The sequence below is a fragment of the Anser brachyrhynchus genome, assembly GCF_964034855.1.
Source record: "Anser brachyrhynchus genome assembly, chromosome: 5".
NCBI classification, from domain to species: Eukaryota; Metazoa; Chordata; class Aves; order Anseriformes; family Anatidae; genus Anser; species Anser brachyrhynchus.
This window is the reverse complement of record NC_137699.1, coordinates 66,458,438-66,478,448: the sequence shown is the minus strand read 5'-3', so window position 1 is coordinate 66,478,448 and position 20,011 is coordinate 66,458,438. Positions and strand designations below refer to the sequence as shown.

The 20,011-nt window shown below is 59.6% G+C and overlaps 1 protein-coding gene across 19 annotated transcripts in view; it reads right to left on the bottom strand.

Moving 5' to 3' along the window:
* The window catches only part of LOC308195718 (delta-1-pyrroline-5-carboxylate synthase-like), a 66,895-nt gene that overhangs the window by 40,920 nt on the left and 5,964 nt on the right, over positions 1–20,011 (bottom strand). For 2 of the 19 annotated variants that reach the window (XM_080593613.1, XM_080593609.1), the window contains exons 1-5: positions 12,447–13,076; positions 11,682–11,823; positions 10,085–10,231; positions 8,836–8,913; positions 8,288–8,346 (exon numbers count right to left, since the gene is read on the bottom strand). In XM_080593613.1, the coding sequence (XP_080449739.1) occupies positions 8,288–8,346; positions 8,836–8,913; positions 10,085–10,231; positions 11,682–11,823; positions 12,447–12,683 (663 nt within the window). In that variant the 5' untranslated portion in view covers positions 12,684–13,076. The other 17 variants (XM_080593606.1, XM_080593619.1, XM_080593605.1 and 14 more) reach the window with 17 other exon arrangements.

Below are 20,011 nucleotides of genomic sequence, written 5' to 3'. Positions count from 1 at the left end.
CACCGCGCATGCGCGGCCCCGCGGCGCCTGCAGTACCCACCTTTGGCCACCAGGCGGCGGCAGAGGGCGCCGGGGGGCGCCACCGCGCATGCGCGGCCCCGCGGCGCCTGCAGTAACCACTTTTGGCCACCAGGCGGCGGCAGAGGGCGCCGGGGGGCGCCACCGCGCATGCGCGGCCCCGCGGCGCCTACAGTACCCACTTTTGGCCACCAGGCGACGGCAGAGGGCGCCGGGGGGCGCCACCGCGCATGCGCGGCCCCGCGGCGCCTGCAGTACCCACTTTTGGCCACCAGGCGGCGGCAGAGGGCGCCGGGGGGCGCCACCGCGCATGCGCGGCCCCGCGGCGCCTGCAGTACCCACCTTTGGCCACCAGGCGGCGGCAGAGGGCGCCGGGGGGCGCCACCGCGCATGCGCGGCCCCGCGGCGCCTGCAGTACCCACCTTTGGCCACCAGGCGGCGGCAGAGGGCGCCGGGGGGCGCCACCGCGCATGCGCGGCCCCGCGGCGCCTGCAGTACCACTTTTGGCCACCAGGCGGCGGCAGAGGGCGCCGGGGGGCGCCACCGCGCCATGCGCGGCCCCGCGGCGCCTGCAGTACCCACTTTTGGCCACCAGGCGGCGGCAGAGGGCGCCGGGGGGCGCCACCGCGCATGCGCGGGCCCCGCGGCGCCTGCAGTACCCACCTTTGGCCACCAGGCGGCGGCAGAGGGCGCCGGGGGGCGCCACCGCGCATGCGCGGCCCCGCGGCGCCTGCAGTACCCACCTTTGGCCACCAGGCGGCGGCAGAGGGCGCCGGGGGGCGCCACCGCGCATGCGCGGCCCCGCGGCGCCTGCAGTACCCACTTTTGGCCACCAGGCGGCGGCAGAGGGCGCCGGGGGGGCGCCATCGCGCATGCGCGGCCCCGCGGCGCCTGCAGTACCCACTTTTGGCCACCAGGCGGCGGCAGAGGGCGCCGGGGGCGCCACCGCGCATGCGCGGCCCCGCGGCGCCTGCAGTACCCACTCTTGGCCACCAGGCGGCGGCAGAGGGCGCCGGGGGGCGCCACCGCGCATGCGCGGCCCCGGGGCGTCTGCAGTACCCACTTTTGGCCACCAGGCGGCGGCATAGGGCGCCGGGGGGCGCCACCGCGCATGCGCGGCCCCGCGGCGCCTGCAGTACCCACTTTTGGCCACCTGGCGGCGGCAGAGGGCGCCGGGGGGCGCCATCGCGCATGCGCGGCCCCGCGGCCCCTGCAGTACCCACTTTTGGCCACCAGGCGGCGGCAGAGGGCGCCGGGGGGCGCCACCGCGCATGCGCGGCCCCGCGGCGCCTGCAGTACCCACTCTTGGCCACTAGGCGGCGGCAGAGGGCGCCGGGGGGCGCCACCGCGCATGCGCGGCCCCCGCGGCGCCTGCAGTACCCACTCTTGGCCACCAGGCGGCGGCAGAGGGCGCCGGGGGGCGCCACCGCGCATGCGCGGCCCCGCGGCGCCTGCAGTACCCACTCTTGGCCACCAGGCGGCGGCAGAGGGCGCCGGGGAGCGCCACCGCGCATGCGCGGCCCCGCGGCGCCTGCAGTACCCACCTTTGGCCACCAGGCGGCGGCAGAGGGCGCCGGGGGGCGCCACCGCGCATGCGCGGGCCCCGCGGCGCCTGCAGTAACCACTTTTGGCCACCAGGCGGCGGCAGAGGGCGCCGGGGGGCGCCACCGCGCATGCGCGGCCCCGCGGCGCCTACAGTACCCACTTTTGGCCACCAGGCGACGGCAGAGGGCGCCGGGGGCGCCACCGCGCATGCGCGGCCCCGCGGCGCCTGCAGTACCCACTTTTGGCCACCAGGCGGCGGCAGAGGGCGCCGGGGGGCGCCACCCGCGCATGCGCGGCCCCGCGGCGCCTGCAGTACCCACCTTTGGCCACCAGGCGGCGGCAGAGGGCGCCGGGGGGCGCCACCGCGCATGCGCGGCCCCGGGGCGTCTGCAGTACCCACTTTTGGCCACCAGGCGGCGGCAGAGGGCGCCGGGGGGCGCCACCCGCGCATGCGCGGCCCCGGGGCGTCTGCAGTACCCACTTTTGGCCACCAGGCGGCGGCAGAGGGCGCCGGGGGGCGCCACCGCGCATGCGCGGCCCCGCGGCGCCTGCAGTACCCACTTTTGGCCACCAGGCGGCGGCAGAGGGCGCCGGGGGGCGCCACCGCGCATGCGCGGCCCCGCGGCGCCTGCAGTACCCACCCTTGGCCACTAGGCGGCGGCAGAGGGCGCCGGGGGCGCCACCGCGCATGCGCGGCCCCGCGGCGCCTGCAGTACCCACTCTTGGCCACCAGGCGGCGGCAGAGGGCGCCGGGGGGCGCCACCGCGCATGCGCGGCCCCGCGGCGCCTGCAGTACCCACTTTTGGCCACCAGGCGGCGGCAGAGGGCGCCGGGGGGCGCCACCGCGCATGCGCGGCCCAGCGGCGCCTGCAGTACCCACTTTTGGCCACCAGGCGGTGGCAGAGGGCGCCGGGGGGCGCCACCGCGCATGCGCGGCCCCGCGGCGCCTGCAGTACCCACTCTTGGCCACCAGGCGGCGGCAGAGGGCGCCGGGGGGCGCCAGCGCGCATGCGCGGCCCCGGGGCGCCTGCAGTACCCACCTTTGGCCACCAGGCGGCGGCAGAGGGCGCCGGGGGGCGCCACCGCGCATGCGCGGCCCCGGTGCGTCTGCAGTACCCACCTTTGGCCACCAGGCGGCGGCAGAGGGCGCCGGGGGGCGCCACCGCGCATGCGCGGCCCCCGGGCGTCTGCAGTACCCACCTTTGGCCACCAGGCGGCGGCAGAGGGCGCCGGGGGGCGCCACCACGCATGCGCGGCCCCGGGGCGCCTGCAGTACCCACCTTTGGCCACCAGGCGGCGGCAGAGGGCGCCGGGGGGCGCCACCGCGCATGCGCGGCCCCGCGGCACCTGCAGTACCCACTTTTGGCCACCAGGCGGCGGCAGAGGGCGCCGGGGGGCGCCACCGCGCATGCGCGGCCCCGCGGCGCCTGCAGTACCCACTCTTGGCCACCAGGCGGCGGCAGAGGGCGCCGGGGGGCGCCACCGCGCATGCGCGGCCCCGCGGCGCCTGCAGTACCCACCTTTGGCCACCAGGCGGCGGCAGAGGGCGCCGGGGGGCGCCACCGCGCATGCGCGGCCCCGCGGCGCCTGCAGTACCCACCTTTGGCCACCAGGCGGCGGCAGAGGGCGCCGGGGGGCGCCACCGCGCATGCGCGGCCCCGCGGCGCCTGCAGTACCCACTTTTGGCCACCAGGCGGCGGCAGAGGGCGCCGGGGGGCGCCACCGCGCATGCGCGGCCCCGCGGCGCCTGCAGTACCCACCTTTGGCCACCAGGCGGCGGCAGAGGGCGCCGGGGGGCGCCACCGCGCATGCGCGGCCCCGGGGCGCCTGCAGTACCCACTTTTGGCCACCAGGCGGCGGCATAGGGCGCCGGGGGGCGCCACCGCGCATGCGCGGCCCCGCGGCGCCTGCAGTACCCACCTTTGGCCACCAGGCGGCGGCAGAGGGCGCCGGGGGGCGCCACCGCGCATGCGCGGCCCCGGGGCGTCTGCAGTACCCACTTTTGGCCACCAGGCGGCGGCATAGGGCGCCGGGGGGCGCCACCGCGCCTGCGCGGCCCCGCGGCGCCTGCAGTACCCACCTTTGGCCACCAGGCGGCGGCAGAGGGCGCCGGGGGGCGCCACCGCGCATGCGCGGCCCCGCGGCGCCTGCAGTAACCACTTTTGGCCACCAGGCGGCGGCAGAGGGCGCCGGGGGGCGCCACCGCGCATGCGCGGCCCCGCGGCGCCTGCAGTATCCACTTTTGGCCACCAGGCGGCGGCAGAGGGCGCCGGGGGGCGCCACCGCGCATGCGCGGCCCCGCGGCGCCTGCAGTACCCACTTTTGGCCACCAGGCGGCGGCAGAGGGCGCCGGGGGGCGCCACCGCGCATGCGCGGCCCCGCGGCGCCTGCAGTACCCACCCTTGGCCACTAGGCGGCGGCAGAGGGCGCCGGGGGGCGCCACCGCGCATGCGCGGCCCCGCGGCGCCTGCAGTACCCACTCTTGGCCACCAGGCGGCGGCAGAGGGCGCCGGGGGGCGCCACCGCGCATGCGCGGCCCCGCGGCGCCTGCAGTACCCACTTTTGGCCACCAGGCGGCGGCAGAGGGCGCCGGGGGGCGCCACCGCGCATGCGCGGCCCAGCGGCGCCTGCAGTACCCACTTTTGGCCACCAGGCGGCGGCAGAGGGCGCCGGGGGGCGCCAGCGCGCATGCGCGGCCCCGGGGTGCCTGCAGTACCCACCTTTGGCCACCAGGCGGCGGCAGAGGGCGCCGGGTGGCGCCACCGCGCATGCGCGGCCCCGGGGCGTCTGCAGTACCCACCTTTGGCCACCAGGCGGCGGCAGAGGGCGCCGGGGGGCGCCACCGCGCATGCGCGGCCCCGTGGCGTCTGCAGTACCCACCTTTGGCCACCAGGCGGCGGCAGAGGGCGCCGGGGGGCGCCACCGCGCATGCGCGGCCCCGGGGCGCCTGCAGTACCCACTTTTGGCCACCAGGCGGCGGCAGAGGGCGCCGGGGGGCGCCACCGCGCATGCGCGGCCCCGCGGCGCCTGCAGTACCCACCTTTGGCCACCAGGCGGCGGCAGAGGGCGCCGGGGGGCGCCACCGCGCATGCGCGGCCCCGCGGCGCCTGCAGTACCCACTCTTGGCCACCAGGCGGCGGCAGAGGGCGCCGGGGGGCGCCACCGCGCATGCGCGGCCCCGCGGCGCCTGCAGTACCCACTTTTGGCCACCAGGCGGCGGCAGAGGGCGCCGGGGGGCGCCACCGCGCATGCGCGGCCCAGCGGCGCCTGCAGTACCCACTTTTGGCCACCAGGCGGCGGCAGAGGGCGCCGGGGGGCGCCAGCGCGCATGCGCGGCCCCGGGGTGCCTGCAGTACCCACCTTTGGCCACCAGGCGGCGGCAGAGGGCGCCGGGGGGCGCCACCGCGCATGCGCGGCCCCGGGGCGTCTGCAGTACCCACCTTTGGCCACCAGGCGGCGGCAGAGGGCGCCGGGGGGCGCCACCGCGCATGCGCGGCCCCGTGGCGTCTGCAGTACCCACCTTTGGCCACCAGGCGGCGGCAGAGGGCGCCGGGGGGCGCCACCGCGCATGCGCGGCCCCGGGGCGCCTGCAGTACCCACCTTTGGCCACCAGGCGGCGGCAGAGGGCGCCGGGGGGCGCCACCGCGCATGCGCGGCCCCGCGGCGCCTGCAGTACCCACTTTTGGCCACCAGGCGGCGGCAGAGGGCGCCGGGGGGCGCCACCGCGCATGCGCGGCCCCGCGGCGCCTGCAGTACCCACTTTTGGCCACCAGGCGGCGGCAGAGGGCGCCGGGGGGCGCCACCGCGCATGCGCGGCCCCGCGGCGCCTGCAGTACCCACTTTTGGCCACCAGGCGGCGGCAGAGGGCGCCGGGGGGCGCCACCGCGCATGCGCGGCCCCGCGGCGCCTGCAGTACCCACCTTTGGCCACCAGGCGGCGGCAGAGGGCGCCGGGGGGCGCCACCGCGCATGCGCGGCCCCGCGGCGCCTGCAGTACCCACTCTTGGCCACCAGGCGGCGGCAGAGGGCGCCGGGGGGCGCCACCGCGCATGCGCGGCCCCGCGGCGCCTGCACTACCCACTCTTGGCCACCAGGCGGCGGCAGAGGGCGCCGGGGGGCGCCACCGCGCATGCGCGGCCCCGCGGCGCCTGCAGTACCCACCTTTGGCCACCAGGCGGCGGCAGAGGGCGCCGGGGGGCGCCACCGCGCATGCGCGGCCCCGCGGCGCCTGCAGTACCCACCTTTGGCCACCAGGCGGCGGCAGAGGGCGCCGGGGGGCGCCACCGCGCATGCGCGGCCCCGCGGCGCCTGCAGTACCCACCTTTGGCCACCAGGCGGCGGCAGAGGGCGCCGGGGGGCGCCACCGCGCATGCGCGGCCCCGCGGCGCCTGCAGTACCCAACTTTGGCCACCAGGCGGCGGCAGAGGGCGCCGGGGGCGCCACCGCGCATGCGCGGCCCCGCGGCGCCTGCAGTACCCACTTTTGGCCACCAGGCGGCGGCAGAGGGCGCCGGGGGGCGCCATCGCGCCTGCGCGGCCCCGCGGCGCCTGCAGTACCCACCTTTGGCCACCAGGTGGCGGCAGAGGGCGCCGGGGGGCGCCACCGCGCATGCGCGGCCCCGCGGCGCCTGCAGTACCCACTTTTGGCCACCAGGCGGCGGCAGAGGGCGCCGGGGGGCGCCACCGCGCATGCGCGGCCCCGCGGTGCCTGCAGTACCCACTTTTGGCCACCAGGCGGCGGCAGAGGGCGCCGGGGGGCGCCACCGCGCATGCGCGGCCCCGCGGTGCCTGCAGTACCCACTTTTGGCCACCAGGCGGCGGCAGAGGGCGCCGGGGGGCGCCACCGCGCATGCGCGGCCCCGGGGCACCTGCAGTACCCACTTTTGGCCACCAGGCGGCGGCGGGGGGCGCCACAGCGTATGCGCGACCCCGCGGCGCATGCAGTACCCACTTTTCGCCACCCGGCGGCGGTAGAGGGCGCCCCAGCGTATGCAGTGCCCCGAGGCGCCTGCAGTACCCACTTTTCGCCACCAGGTGGCGCAGAAGGCCCCAGGGGGCGCCACAGCGTATGCGCTGACCCAAGGCGCCTGCAGTACCGGATTTTCACGAGCAGGTGGCGGAAGGGGGCATTCAAAGGCGCCACCGCGCATGCGTGGCCCTGCCGCCTGCAGTACCTGCTTCTCGCCAGCAGGATGCGTCCTGAGGTCAGCAGGGACGGCTTCCCAGACTATTTTCTCAGAGAAAGCACAAACGAAAACAGCAGAAATTTGCACCCCACGCCGCCTCAGGGAGGAAGTGTCTGCCTTGAGCAACGTGCCGCTCACGGCTGGGAAGCTGAGCGGCGGCAAGCTGAAACAGTACATTTTTTATCGGGACAAAAAAGGCAGGGAGATAATAACAACGAACCCAACATGGGCAACGGGATGCTCAGAGCCCAATGACCACAACTCCCGGCTTGCTGGGGGAATGGTGCTCCTGGCGGCTTGACACTGCAAACACCACAGAGCCAGCCCCAGGCTTCCCCACCTGCAGCCCAGCACCCACAGACCTGTGCCTGCCACCCCATGCCACCCCCGCCTGGGCTTTCCCTGCCCCAGCCGCCAATCCCCCGGGACCCGGCCTCCACAACGCCATCCCATGCCCTGGGGGTCCTGCTGGGAACCCCCAGCCCCCTCCCCACTTGCACCTCTGCAAGCAGCCCCCGCCACCCAGAGCAGTCCCCCCAGCCCGGGGAGCAAAGACAGCAGCGAGCTGCCCCCCCACCCGGCAGGGCTGGCCCCGCGCTCCGAGGGGTCATCAACATCCAGTGACCGGTGGACACGGGGCCACCCCCCCCCTCCACACCCACCCCGCTACGGAACCTGCACCCACACACAGACGGCGACAGCCACTTCCCCCGATGGCAACCACCAAAGGGGGCACAGGCCGGAAAGCAAACTTTATTGAACTGCTGTGCAGGACTCCCGGGAGGGGGGCTGCGGTGGGGCTCCCTGCCCGGTCGTTCTCCCCTTCCCCTGGCAGGCAAGGCAAAGAGCGGCGTCCGTCTGTCCGTCCATCCGTCCCTGCGTGGGGAGCGGATGCTGGAAGTGGGCTTCTCACTGTCGCTGCTTTGGGTAGTTGCGGAGTAATTGCCTTAAGTAACAAGGCAAATTAAACTCATATTCAACTTTTAAAGAAAGCGTACAGCATCGAAGAAGCTTTCAGGGTGGAGGGCAGCTGCGCTACCTAAGCGTTCCCTAGGCCTCCAACTTTACGTGCTATCGCACTAGGGGAACTTGGTGTGCTGACTCTAAGGAAGGGGACGGAGCGTAAAGCGTAGTGGAAACACCACGGATAGGCTCTGCGAGCAGATGGGGACCAGATGCTCTTGTGCACACTGAGACCGATAAGCTGCACGTTTGCTACCCTGAGCCAACGACCTGTCATGTTTTTAACAAAACACTGCACTCTAGGGAACTTTTGCTCATTCTAGTATCATCATAATACCAAAACACACCTCCATCCCAAAAGCTCCGTGTCTCCAAGGTGCGACCACCCCTCGCTGAGGGCATGCTCTGAGTTTCTCAGACCCCTCTACCTTTAAACGAAAGCAAGAAAACTTTACACCAAACATAACCAAGGTATGCCTGACTAGAGTCACTCAAGCCCCACCTAAAGGAGAGAAAATAGATGTAAACTGTCTTAAGTGAAAGGGGGTGTTAGGGAAGATACCATCACCAAGGATACCTTTCTGACTTCCAGGATCAGTCGACAGGCTGAGCCTCTCTTCCCCCCGCACTGGGACGCTGTGGGGTAATATTTGAACGCTTGGTTGTACCAGGTGTCTCCTTGGAAACTTAGAAATCTCTAGAGCCTTTGTGCCTTTTAATGCATTAACAGCCAGGACGAGTACCTGTGTATTTCATGCGTGCTCGCTTGCTTTCGCGGACAGTGAATTTATCGCCGGCAATTCCAAAGAACCTGTGTCCTTGTTGCTGTAATAAATTGCTGTTCATTGCATTGTTCCTAGCCATGACAGTTCTCATTGAACGCGACTAGAGCGAGGGCGTGCTACGTTATTGGTGAATCCGTGACCGTGATAGTTCAGTAACCTGAATCCGACCAGACCCGTAACAGTTAGTCAGCTACGCCCCTTAGCGTGACAGTATTTCATAGGGAAAAACATTAAGCCTAAGATTTCCCGTGCCTAAGGCCCTGGGGGTCAGGCAGAGAAGGAACCCGAGACTCTTAGCCATGCGACTCCTGAGAATTGCAGCTTACAGTTAGTCACTCACCGTCTTCCGGTCTCACAGGATGAGGCAGAGGTATAATCAATTCCTTCTCCATCTCTCTGGAGAGAGCTTTTCTCCTATCTGTGACAAAGGAAAAAAAAAAAAAGTTGTGATCATGGGAGTCAGTACACAAAGCCACACGCTGTGAATTCACTACTACAGTTAAGATCATTTTTAGTCAAAAAACACCTCGGCAGCAATGTTACCACTGCAAACATAGCGTGGCAAGAAAAATTCCACTCAAGGTAAAGTAAAGGGCAAGCTAAAAGGACGAATGACGTGACCAAAGGCAACTGCAACAACCATCTACCAGATGGTTCCACAGCCCTCGTCCACAGCCCTCAGATTTCACGGTCGTCTTTCCTGACGAATGAATCCTGGAAGAACAGAAAAGATACACAAGGTGTCCTTTGTGGAGCCTTTGGGGAGACTACTGAAAGGAAAACCAAACCAAAAAACTAGGAACAGCAAGTGGCGTGTACGTTGGTTCTGTTAACAGAGTAACGCTAACGTACTAGAAATTTCCACGTTCTTTGCCCTCTTACCTTGAAAAAGTCACCCAATTCTGTCAGTGTTCACCGTCGCCTTTTTTTTTTTTTTTTTTTTAAATTTTCACGTGGACATCCGAGGAAAACATTTCGAGTCCCTGTCATCAAGGGAGAGGAGAAAAAAAAAAAGAGAGGGATGAGGGGGGAAGAAGCGCAGCCATTCCTTGCCTCGGTAACGCGAGCAAAAAGCTCAGGCGCTCGGCAACAATGTGCTTTGAAAGACAAAACACAGAAGAAACTGCATGTTATTTTATCTCAGCTGTAGAGTCACGTGTATTTGTACCTGCTCATTTATTCATCTGCCAGTTTATTTTGCTACAGACGCTACAGAACATAGAGACTGCGAGGTTACTACAACCTTTTGTAACCGATTCAATCTTCGGTAGGTATAGCTATCTAAAAGAGCCAACAAAATCCCCTTTGTTGACAGCCATCTGAACTTTTATTGTCTAACAACAGTCCTACAAACATCCCCCGGGATGCTCAACTTCAGAAACTTTCCGTTCAACCTGAGGCAGAACAAGCCCTTACCCTAGACACCTTCACCTGGCTCTCCACTGCTAGCAGAGTAGCACTCCGATACTGCCCAGCACATGCTGCAGCCTACTCGCTTACACATATTTACTGCGGCCTGGTTCGATACGCTCACAGAGAGACCCATGAAATATCCACCCTTTCTTTCAGAAAAGTAAATACATACATACATACGAGACGGTAAGGAAGAAAAGCTGAACGCACGGGATGCCGTCCTTTACCGAGGGGCAGATCCAACATCAGCACAAGGAGCTTTGGGGCACGTGAGCGATCATCTACACCAGCCATCAGGACAAGCCAAATGCATGCACATGAGCCTCGATTTAAAACAAACAAACAAACAAACAAAAAAACCAACACGTTAAGTTCCTTTATAGCTTATGGAAGTACCAACCTACAGCTTAGATGCAGTTGGATTGCATCAGCTTAGGGACTGCCTCCTTCAAAATGCGCGGAGGGGTGGCAAAACCAGTCTCGAAAACCTGTTGCCTAACAGGAGACTGTTGCCTGCTCCTCCATAGGTTACGTTCTTCCAAGCACCGTCCTGTTCCTGGATTTTACCAGCCACAACGGGGTGGTCCCACTGGCATGAGTCGGGGACGCTTCGCACAGGGTTTATTTGACGCTGAAGTAAGTCTTCTGCGGGTATAAGTAACGCAGCACGAGATGGAAAGTAAGCTAAGGTACCATCTGCGGCACAACGCTTGTGCGATATCGGACCTGAGGGGACCAGTCAAAGCCTGCAATAGTCGCTGAACGGGTGGGTAAGTAGGGAGCCCTACGGGAAACAGAGCTCGTGTTCTGCGAAGCTCTTTCCCCATCAAGAAGAGGACCTTTTCTATTCAGCGTCTTTACCGAACTTTAGGCTACTTCCTACTCACTTTGGCAAGTTAGCCTCCGTAGAAGCCAAGAGATTTTAAATTGCCAAGCACCATTTATAGTTCCTGTCCTCCGACGACAGGCAATTTCAATCAGGGTGCTAGTTAATAGGAAAGTCTGGCTCTGTTTCACAGAAATCAAGTACCTAAACCACAGACAGGAGTCTGCAGAAAGAATGCTTTAAAAGGCGAATTTAAAGAGAGGGATGATGCTCACTTTTCCAACATTTCTGCAATGACTGTGGCAAAAAAGGCTGAACCAGGGACGTCTCTATCATCCCCTCTAGGATTTAGCAACTCCATACAGTCATGGGTCAAATACCACAGCTTCAACGCAAGACAGACAGGGACCTCAAAGGTCACGCTTCCGTCTGCGTACCGAGTTCCGCTGGAAAGACCCCCACCCGCTCAATTCCCAAGCAACTTTGCCACAGCCAGAGCTTACCTGGAGTTTTGCTTTCTCTCGCTGCTCAGTACGGGCCCAAGGCCTCTTTTGTTGCACACAGTTAAAGCAAAACTCTCGGGACATAACCAATAGACAGACAGACAGCCAGAAATTGCCTCTCACGTCTGTCTTGACCGACCACAACCAGCGTTCTGGAAAGCCCTGCAAGCACCGGTTTATTTCTAGGACAACTCTGAAAGCTGAGGCGGGACAAAGGTTAGCCTCTCGTACCATAGACTGAGCAACAAAGAGACAGAACTCGACAGGCCAATTCGTTCTAGGTCTAAGAAGCTACTACAGCTTGGCAGGCACTACGTGGCTTTCCTTTGTGCTTCCCTGCACCGAGCAGTTCGCGCTTCTGCAAATTCGATTAAGCCTTTGAGCCTGGGCTGCAGGAAGTTTACGAGCACGCCTCGGTTTCACCCAAAGATTCCTGCGACTTACCTGGACAGTCGGCCTGCTCTTTCTCCTGGGAAACCTGCGACTGCAGCACGCCAGCTGCAGCTTTCCTCCCTTCAGCTGCTGCGCCACCTTCGCTCGGCGACAAACCCCGCGGGGGTCCCAGCGGCGGGGAGCTGCTTCTGCCCTGGTGAGCCGCAGGGAAAGGAGAGAGCCGGCCGTCAGCACGCGGGGGGAGGAAAGCCTCCGAGGCGCAGCCCGACGATCGAGCGCAGCGAGGACCCGCGCCCGGCCGCCGCAGCCCCCACCCCTCCCGGCCCGACGCTCCGGGGAAGCGCCCCCGAAGGCTCTCGCTCGCCTCACCGCCGGCAGCCGCGCTCGCAGCCAGCGGCAACCTGCGCCTCCCGGCGCGCACGGCCCGGCCCCGGCCCCGGCCCCGGCTCGGGGAAAGACCGGCCGCGCACCACAGAACTACAGCTCCCAGCATGCCGCGGGACGGAGCAGTCCATCCGACCCAGAGGGGAGTCGGCCAAGCGCACGCAACCGCCCCCCCCCCCCCCGCCGCCCTCTCCGCGCCCGCCCCCCCCCCCCCCGCGCCGCTCCGCCCCCCTCTCCCCCAGCCCTCCGAAGCCCCGCGCAGTGCAGACCCCGCCGCACGCCCGGTCCGCTCCGCTCCGGTCCGGCGCGGCGCCGCCCCCGCCCCGCACAAGGGCCGTTTCCGCAGAAGCCGCGGACCGCGTGGCGCCCCAACCGCCCGCCGCCTCGCCCCCTCCCGGCCCGGCCCGGCCCGAGGCGGCACCGACCACCAACCTCGTTGCGGCACCGCGCCTCGGCGGCGCGGCCCGAGCCGAGCCCGGCCCGAGCCGACAGCTTCCGCCCATAGTGCCGGCAAGCCCTGCACGGCACCTCCGCCCTGGGATCCTCCGAGCCAATCACGGAGCGTTTCCGCCCTGAGTTAAGGCTAGCCGTGACGCCACTTCCGCCCTGGGTTCCCAGCCAATCATGGAATGCTCCTGCCCTCAATGACGGCTCGCTCGGACACCACATCCGCCCTCACAGTCCAGCCAATCACGGAGCCGTTTTGGCCCTCGGTGAGGGCACGCCCTGACGTCACTTCCGCCCTCGGTTCCCTCCCACGTAACGGCTCTCAAAGCAGTTTGTTCCCTTTAAACAATAACAGAGCGCGGCTGTGCTTCAGAACGATTGGATTTCTTGAAATCTATAGGAAGCAGTCCGTGAAATATGATCTCGGAACCTCGCCTTTTAAGCAGTAGAGGCAAACATGCTATTTGTATATGCTCCTTAGAAGCTAAACTGTCAGTCTGCAATTGTTTTACCTTTACTGCAACTCAGGACCGAACTCGGAGCACTGACTCAATGCCGTGTGTGCTGTCTCCAGCTAGCTGTCAGGCACACACTGCTCCACGGAGAAGTCAAATTTCCTCTGTAATTGCTTACCCAAACCAGTATGAAACGCAATAGGAAACTACGGAGGAAGCAACCTCTCCTCTGCACTCAGAGTCCGTCCTGCCGTCAGCTAGAGCATGGGATAGAAACCGTATTATACAGATGCGGAGGTATCAAAGATGATCCTCTGAAGTCGCATCAGAGAACTTGAGGCTGGGGGCTGGCAGGAAGAAAAGTAACTAACAAGACAAGCCATCCTAAGTCTGTAAAAAAAAAACAGAAAAAAATGAAAAAATAGAAAAAGGTTGGGGGGTGGGGGTGGGAAGCCAGTAAGAATCAGCCTGATAAAAGGTTTACAAATGAGATGAAGAAGAAGAGGAGAAGGGGAGAGATTGTCTATGCAAGGCAAGAGACCCAGGAGGCAAAGGCTGAAGTCTAGGAAGGCAGACTAGAATGTGACGAGGAAACATACTGGCTTTCTATGAAGAACAGAGCTAGCAGCAAGGAAGTAATAATGGCAGACGAGGGAGACTAGTGCCCTTTCCTTTCACGTGAACATACTCCCTTCACTAGAGCATACTCCCCTTCAGTATGAAACGAGGACCAACGCTCACAAAATTCAGTTATAAAATAGGAAGCTGCCCTTTGGCAGTCTCTTTCTAAGTGCCCAGACCCATCACTTGCTCCTCAAACACTTGCTCATATGTTAGAGAAATGCTCAATCAGTCTTGCTAAAAATACTAGCAGTGAGAGCCTAGACTCATCGCTCCACAAGCGAGTGAAAGCAATCATTCTGCCTCAGTGCAAACATGCAGTATCAGTATGGGACAGACTACTCACAGCCTAGAGCTTCTACTTTCTGTGCTAATTTTTTTTAGCATATATTCCTAACAGTTGCGATTTGTTATTAACAATCTATATTAAACATTTGATGTTTAATGGTAGCCTGCAACTCAGCTGCGTTTGGCATGGACAGGAAAGTGCTCAGTGGTAGGAACCTCATAAATTGCAAGTTAAGCAGGAAACCTACGTTATAAGACACGTGCAGAAACTGCAGCACCTGAATGTAAGCTAACTCCTTCTCTACGCTGGGTATCAAAAACCAACCCTGCATAACTCTCGACATTGCAGAAGCAAGTCCCAAGAATGTGCCTGTAGAAAAAAAAAATTGGGATGGCAACAGAATTCATTTCAGAAGAGTCTTTTGAGGCAAGACTTCTTGCAGCCTTCCAATAACTCACCAACAGAAATACGCTTTTGTTATCAAAGATCTCTCTGCATTACAGTTTGTGACATGCCAGTTTCACACATTTTCTAACCCAAGACCAGCTTCTCGATGCACCACTCGAACACAAAAGAACGGATTTAGTCTATGCTGCCTGAACTGTACTTTCCTTGGTCAGAAGGTAATATGGTTCGTTCTGGAAAGCATCATTTTTAAGTAACAACCTTCCCCACAGGGGCCAAACATTACGTTAACCAGCCCAGGAGATACTCATGCTATTTCATACATGACGATAACAGGGCAGATACTTGCTATATTCAATTTCTAAAGCGAGCCTCCTTTGGCAAAAGAAAACGCTATTTATTTATTTATTTAGATTTTTATTTTTTTTAAACAATGCTGTGGGTTGCTGTTTTCAAAGGCCTCTCTGTCTTCTCTGATGAAGACATCTCTCATGTAATTATGGAAGCTGCAGCTGTTTCCACTGACAAGCTCTCAAAGTCCTGGGCTCACTAACCTGTGACAGCCATAATATCCAATTGCAGGTGACGGAATATTCTAGTTCTGCTCATTTCCTTTGAGGCCCAGAAAAGCTCATGACAACAGGAGTACCATGAAAGGACCCATAATATTACCTTTATTTTCAGCTTCTTCTAAGTCCTTCTCGTTTGCCAAGAGAATTTCTTCTCTCTGATCAGGTAATAAGTCAGCAAGACAATAATCAATCTCTGCTCTCTGAAAGAGAAAAGTTTCTGAACTGCATTCTTATATGAAGTCCATGGTGTTTGACATCTGGCTCACTTCAGCTCATTTCTGCTGACACATCTTCTCACTGTCTTGACTCCCTGAATGCTTGGAGCCAGCTGATTTTTTCCAGGACCCATTTGTGTTATAAACCTGTATTTTAAGACTTGCCACGTGTTCCCAACCTTAAAGAGTGAGCACATACTGTTCTCTCACCTGCTCAGGCTGCAGAGCTGCCAGGGTTCTGCCACCAGCTCGAGACCTTTCACCCTGCTGCTCTGCTGGAGGGCCTGCCAAAACAAACAAACAAAACACAACCACAAGACATGCAGACAAAGGTTACAGCCCATGTGGGAGGAAACGAACGCTAACCTTTCATCTTCCAACTCCTTACTCAAAGCAGGAAAACAGGTACGGTCCTAATAGACATATCAAAGAAATTCACTGTATGCCAGAACAGGAAAATCTGTATCAGATACCAAAATGCTGCCACGGTCCCCGAGCACAGCCCTTTTCAAGGCATCACGGAGATTCAGCAAGATCATCCAGGTCATAGGGGACAAACAAGTTTGTATCAAAGCTGCATACAGCTCGTATCAAAAAGACTTGACAAAGAGCAAAAGAATACAAGGACGGCTAAATCTCAGGGCGTAGGAGAAAACTGAAAACAGGGAGGCATCCTTTGAAAAAGTTTAATTAGACAACTAACGAAAAGAGAAAAGATTGCAAAACAACATGGGAATGTACAAACAGTACTGGAAGCCAAAAGCGGCCTGAGTAACAGCTTGCAGAACAGCTGCTCTCTCCACGCCTCTCCCTGTGCACACTGAAGGGTTCCTACCGAAGAAAGGTTTTCTTCTTGGCGTGGATATCAAAGAACCTGTCTCAAACTGAAACGATACAGAACAAGTTTTGAAACAGAAGCAGAAGTAACAAGTCAAAAGGCTCACGCAGCATTTCACTAAGGAGTTCTCAAGTAGCTCACGGATAAGCTACGTTTTCATTTTTAACTCTCTTGAAATTGTCTGTAGGACAGATGACTTGAAATGTGACTAATAGGCCTGGACTTCTATTTCAGAAGCGTCCTACAGAAATTGCCAGAGCAGGAATTCCCACGTTAAGGAAAATAACAGGAGTTAAGAAAAGAACTAGCGGACACTTGATTAAGAAGACTTAATTAAGGAGTGTTAAAACAGCTTTTTAAAGCGAGGTCATACTTTATAAAGTAGAGTGTACTTTCGTGTTCTTTGAAAAAAAGTGACACACGCGAGGAGATAAGAGTTCATTTTAAAAAGCTACCTGAATATTTAAAGTGTGTTTTGGAAGACAGAAGACGAAAGAATGGGAGTAACCATGTTCCATGGTAGAGGAAAGGTTGCAGTAAAATTTCACCTTTACTTTTGCTGTTCACCATATTTGTAATTGTCTGAGAAATGGGGTTAAGATGAAAAGCTTTATAGCTGATACAAATTTATTGCAGTAGGACAAAGTGAAAAGCGCTGATATCGCACTTTTTCCCAGAAAGGAACTTCTCGGAAAAGGAGCTAAGTTTCCTGGTGGACACCAACTTGAACACGAAACAGCAATGTGCCTTTGCTGCAAAAGCAGCTGAGGGTATCCTGGGTGGCATTAGGCAAAGTATTGCCAGCAGGTCAAGAAAGGCGATCCTCCCCCTCTGCTCAGGAACGGTGAGGCCGCACCTGGAGTGCTGGGCCTGGGCCTCCCAGTACAAGAGAGACCTGGACACACTGCAAAGAGTCCAGCGGAGGGCCACGAGGATGGTAAGGGACTGAAACACCTTTCCTATGAGGACAGGCTGGGAGAGCTGGGACCGTTCGGCCTGGAGAAGAGGAGGCTTGGAGGGGATCTCATCGATGTCTGTAAATACACGAAGGGAGGGTGGAAAGAAGACAAAGCCAGACTTTTCTAACTGGTACCCAAGGAACAAAAAAGGAGGCAACAGACACAGGCCGAAACACAGGATGTTCCCCTTCTGTGGTTTCCTGAACATCAGTAAATACTTTTTCGCTGTGAGGGTGACTGAGCACTAGCGTAGGCTGCCCAGGGAGGTCGTGGAGTCACAGTCTTTGTGAGGTTTCAAAACCTGTTTGGACGTGGTCCTGGAAAACCAGATCTGGGTGGCTCTGCTTGAGCAGGGGTGTTGGACCAGGTGACCTCTGGAGGTCCTTCCAACCTCAACCAGCCTGTGATTCCTTTGCAGCCGCTATGCAACCAAATAGCAAGTACAATTCAAAGCAGATAAACGTGAAGCAATGCAGAGGCAAAAGGGGAAATCAGGCCTCGGTACTGCACATAATCCTATGAAAACATCACCTCAATGCTCATCAGCGTCGAAGAGCAACTTACACGTTTAAGCTTTTGGAAAAGGCCTAGGAAAGGCAACAAGAAACATCACCAGTCTAATCAAAACTCAAAGTTAGCCTTGCTATCTCATAAACTGAGGGTTCATTTGCATCTTGGATGCTACACAGAATTTTATTTTTGCCTATCTTAAAAAGGTCACAGTAGAATAAAAACAGTTTCAGCCAAGAGAAACAGGGATCGCCAAACTTTTGGAACAGTTTCTGTAGAAAAGGACTAAGAAAAAACCTTTTTCATGTGACAAAGAGACGATGAGGGAAAAGACGATGTCTCATATCATAGAAGTTGAACAGAGATCGATCACCCATGTTCTCTTTCCATACAGAAGGCGGGGGCATCAAAAGCTAGCAGGAAGCAAACTTCAACGCTCCTCCTGCCCACAAACACACACAAAATAAAGGAAGCAGTTCTCCACATAGTGCTAGCTCCAGAGTTTACGCACAATACCTAGTTAAGGCTCGTGACTGCTGTGACCCACGGATGCTAAGTGTTTACATGGGTTCAAAGGATATGGCCGATTTTTACAAGAAACACATTAAGCGTTTTTATACTCAAAGGCATTGGCTTGTCTTAAAGCGCAAGTCACAAGTATCGCTCTATACTCGTTCCGTTCTGCTAAGACCACCGATCTTTGGTCTGACTTTCTGCGGCCCTTGTTACATTGTCACAGCAACACAGAGGCAGGAAAACATTCCTACATACGGTAACAAAAGACCGAGCCATTAAAAGAACTTACGACAAAAACCCAAACTATCTTAGTTCAGCCGTACATTCTATATGCACGCTTTCACCCTGAAATCTTCAATAATAGACGATAACCTCTAAGACTAAAAGCAATACAAATTCTACCTAGTTCTTTGAATGCAAGTCTGATGCAGCAAGTCATCAGCTGGAAGGAACCCGAGCAGAGGATTCAAGATGTTCTATTCCAACGTTAAAAATTACCTTTCAAAAGCCGTTTGTCAAGCAGAGCGTAGTTTCCCATCTGTTGAACAGGCAGGCCTAGCCAAATTTCGACCCTAAACTTCCAGGAAATCTCTACAGCTCCCAATGTACATGTTACTTCCGTACTCACCTGCAGGTTTTACCTCTGAAAAAAAAGTTCCAACTTTCTTCCCTTCCACAACATCTGTGATGACATGACCCGAGATCTTTGGGTGGGTTCCACTTGCAATCACTGCAGAGGTGCCTCCTTGGAGGGCCCACAGAGCTGCTTTCACCTACGATGAAGGATAGAGCCAGTTCCCAAAAATGCACTTGTTATTTGAATCCCCATTCTCAACACGAATTCTTGCTCCACTTTGATCACTTATGTTGGAAAAGACCCTTCAGACCATCAAGTCCAACCATCGACCTAATGCTACCACTAAACCATATCCCTAAGTGCTATGTCCACATGTCTCTTAAATATTTTTAAGGATGGGGACTCTACCACTTCCTCGGGCAGCCTGTTCTCACGTCTAACCACCCCTTCCATGAAGAAATGCTTCCTGATAGCCAACCTAAACCTCCCCTGGCACAACTTGAGGCCATTCCCTCACACCCTATCACTTGTCACTTGAGGAAAGAGACCGACACCTTGCTACAACCTCCTTTCAGTAGCTGTAGAGATCAGTGTGGCCTCCCCACTGCCTTCTTCTCTCCAGACTTAAATCCCAGCTCCCTTACCTGTTCCTCACATCATTTTCTAGTTCCTTCGCCAGCTTTGCTGCTCTTCTCCGAGTGTATTCCCAGAAACTCAGTACCTTTATTGTAGTGAGATGTACTGGGTCTGGCTGGGATGGAGTTAGCTTTCCCTGCAGCAGCCCATACAGTGCTGTGCTCTGCACCTGTAGCTAGAACAGCACCGGTATCGCACCAGCGTCGTGTCTGCTGCTGAGCAATGCTGGCACAGCATCAGGACTCCCTCTAACACCTCCCAGAGCTAGCAAGCTGGGGGCGGGCAAAAGGCGAGGAAGGAACATCACCAGGGCAGCTGACCTAAACCAACCAAAGGGATATTCCATACCCTATGATGTCACACTCAGCAATAAAAGGTGGAAAAAAGAAAAAGAAGGGAGGGGTGGGCGCTCATTGTGAAAACGTCTGTGTGTTGAGGCCCTGCTTCAACGATGTGGTCAAGCATCGCTCATTTGTGGGAAGTAGAGAGTAATTTCTTTCCTCTGCACTTTCACACAGCCTTTGCCTGTCGTTTTTATTTTTTTCCCTTTAGTCAGACTAGTTAATTAATAATATTTTTTCCTTAATAATTATTTTTTTCCTTTAGTTAAATTATCCTTATCTCAACCCGTGAGTTGTTTCTTTCCTTCTCTTCTTCCCCCTCCTCTTCCGAGGAGGGGGAGCGAGAGAGCGGTTGTGGTGGAGTTCAGCTGTCTAGCAAGGTAAAACCATCACACGAGGGGACCAACACCGAGCACAGTGCTCAAGGTGTGGTCTCACCAGTGCCAAGCACAGACGGACCATCACTTCCGTTGTACTGCTGGCCACGCTATTTCTGATACAAGCCAGGATGTTATTGGCCATCTTGGCCTCCTGGGCATACCGCCAGCTCCTGTTCAACGAGCTGTTGACCAGCACAACACCCCCAAGTCCTTTTCTGCCAGGCAACTTTCTAGAA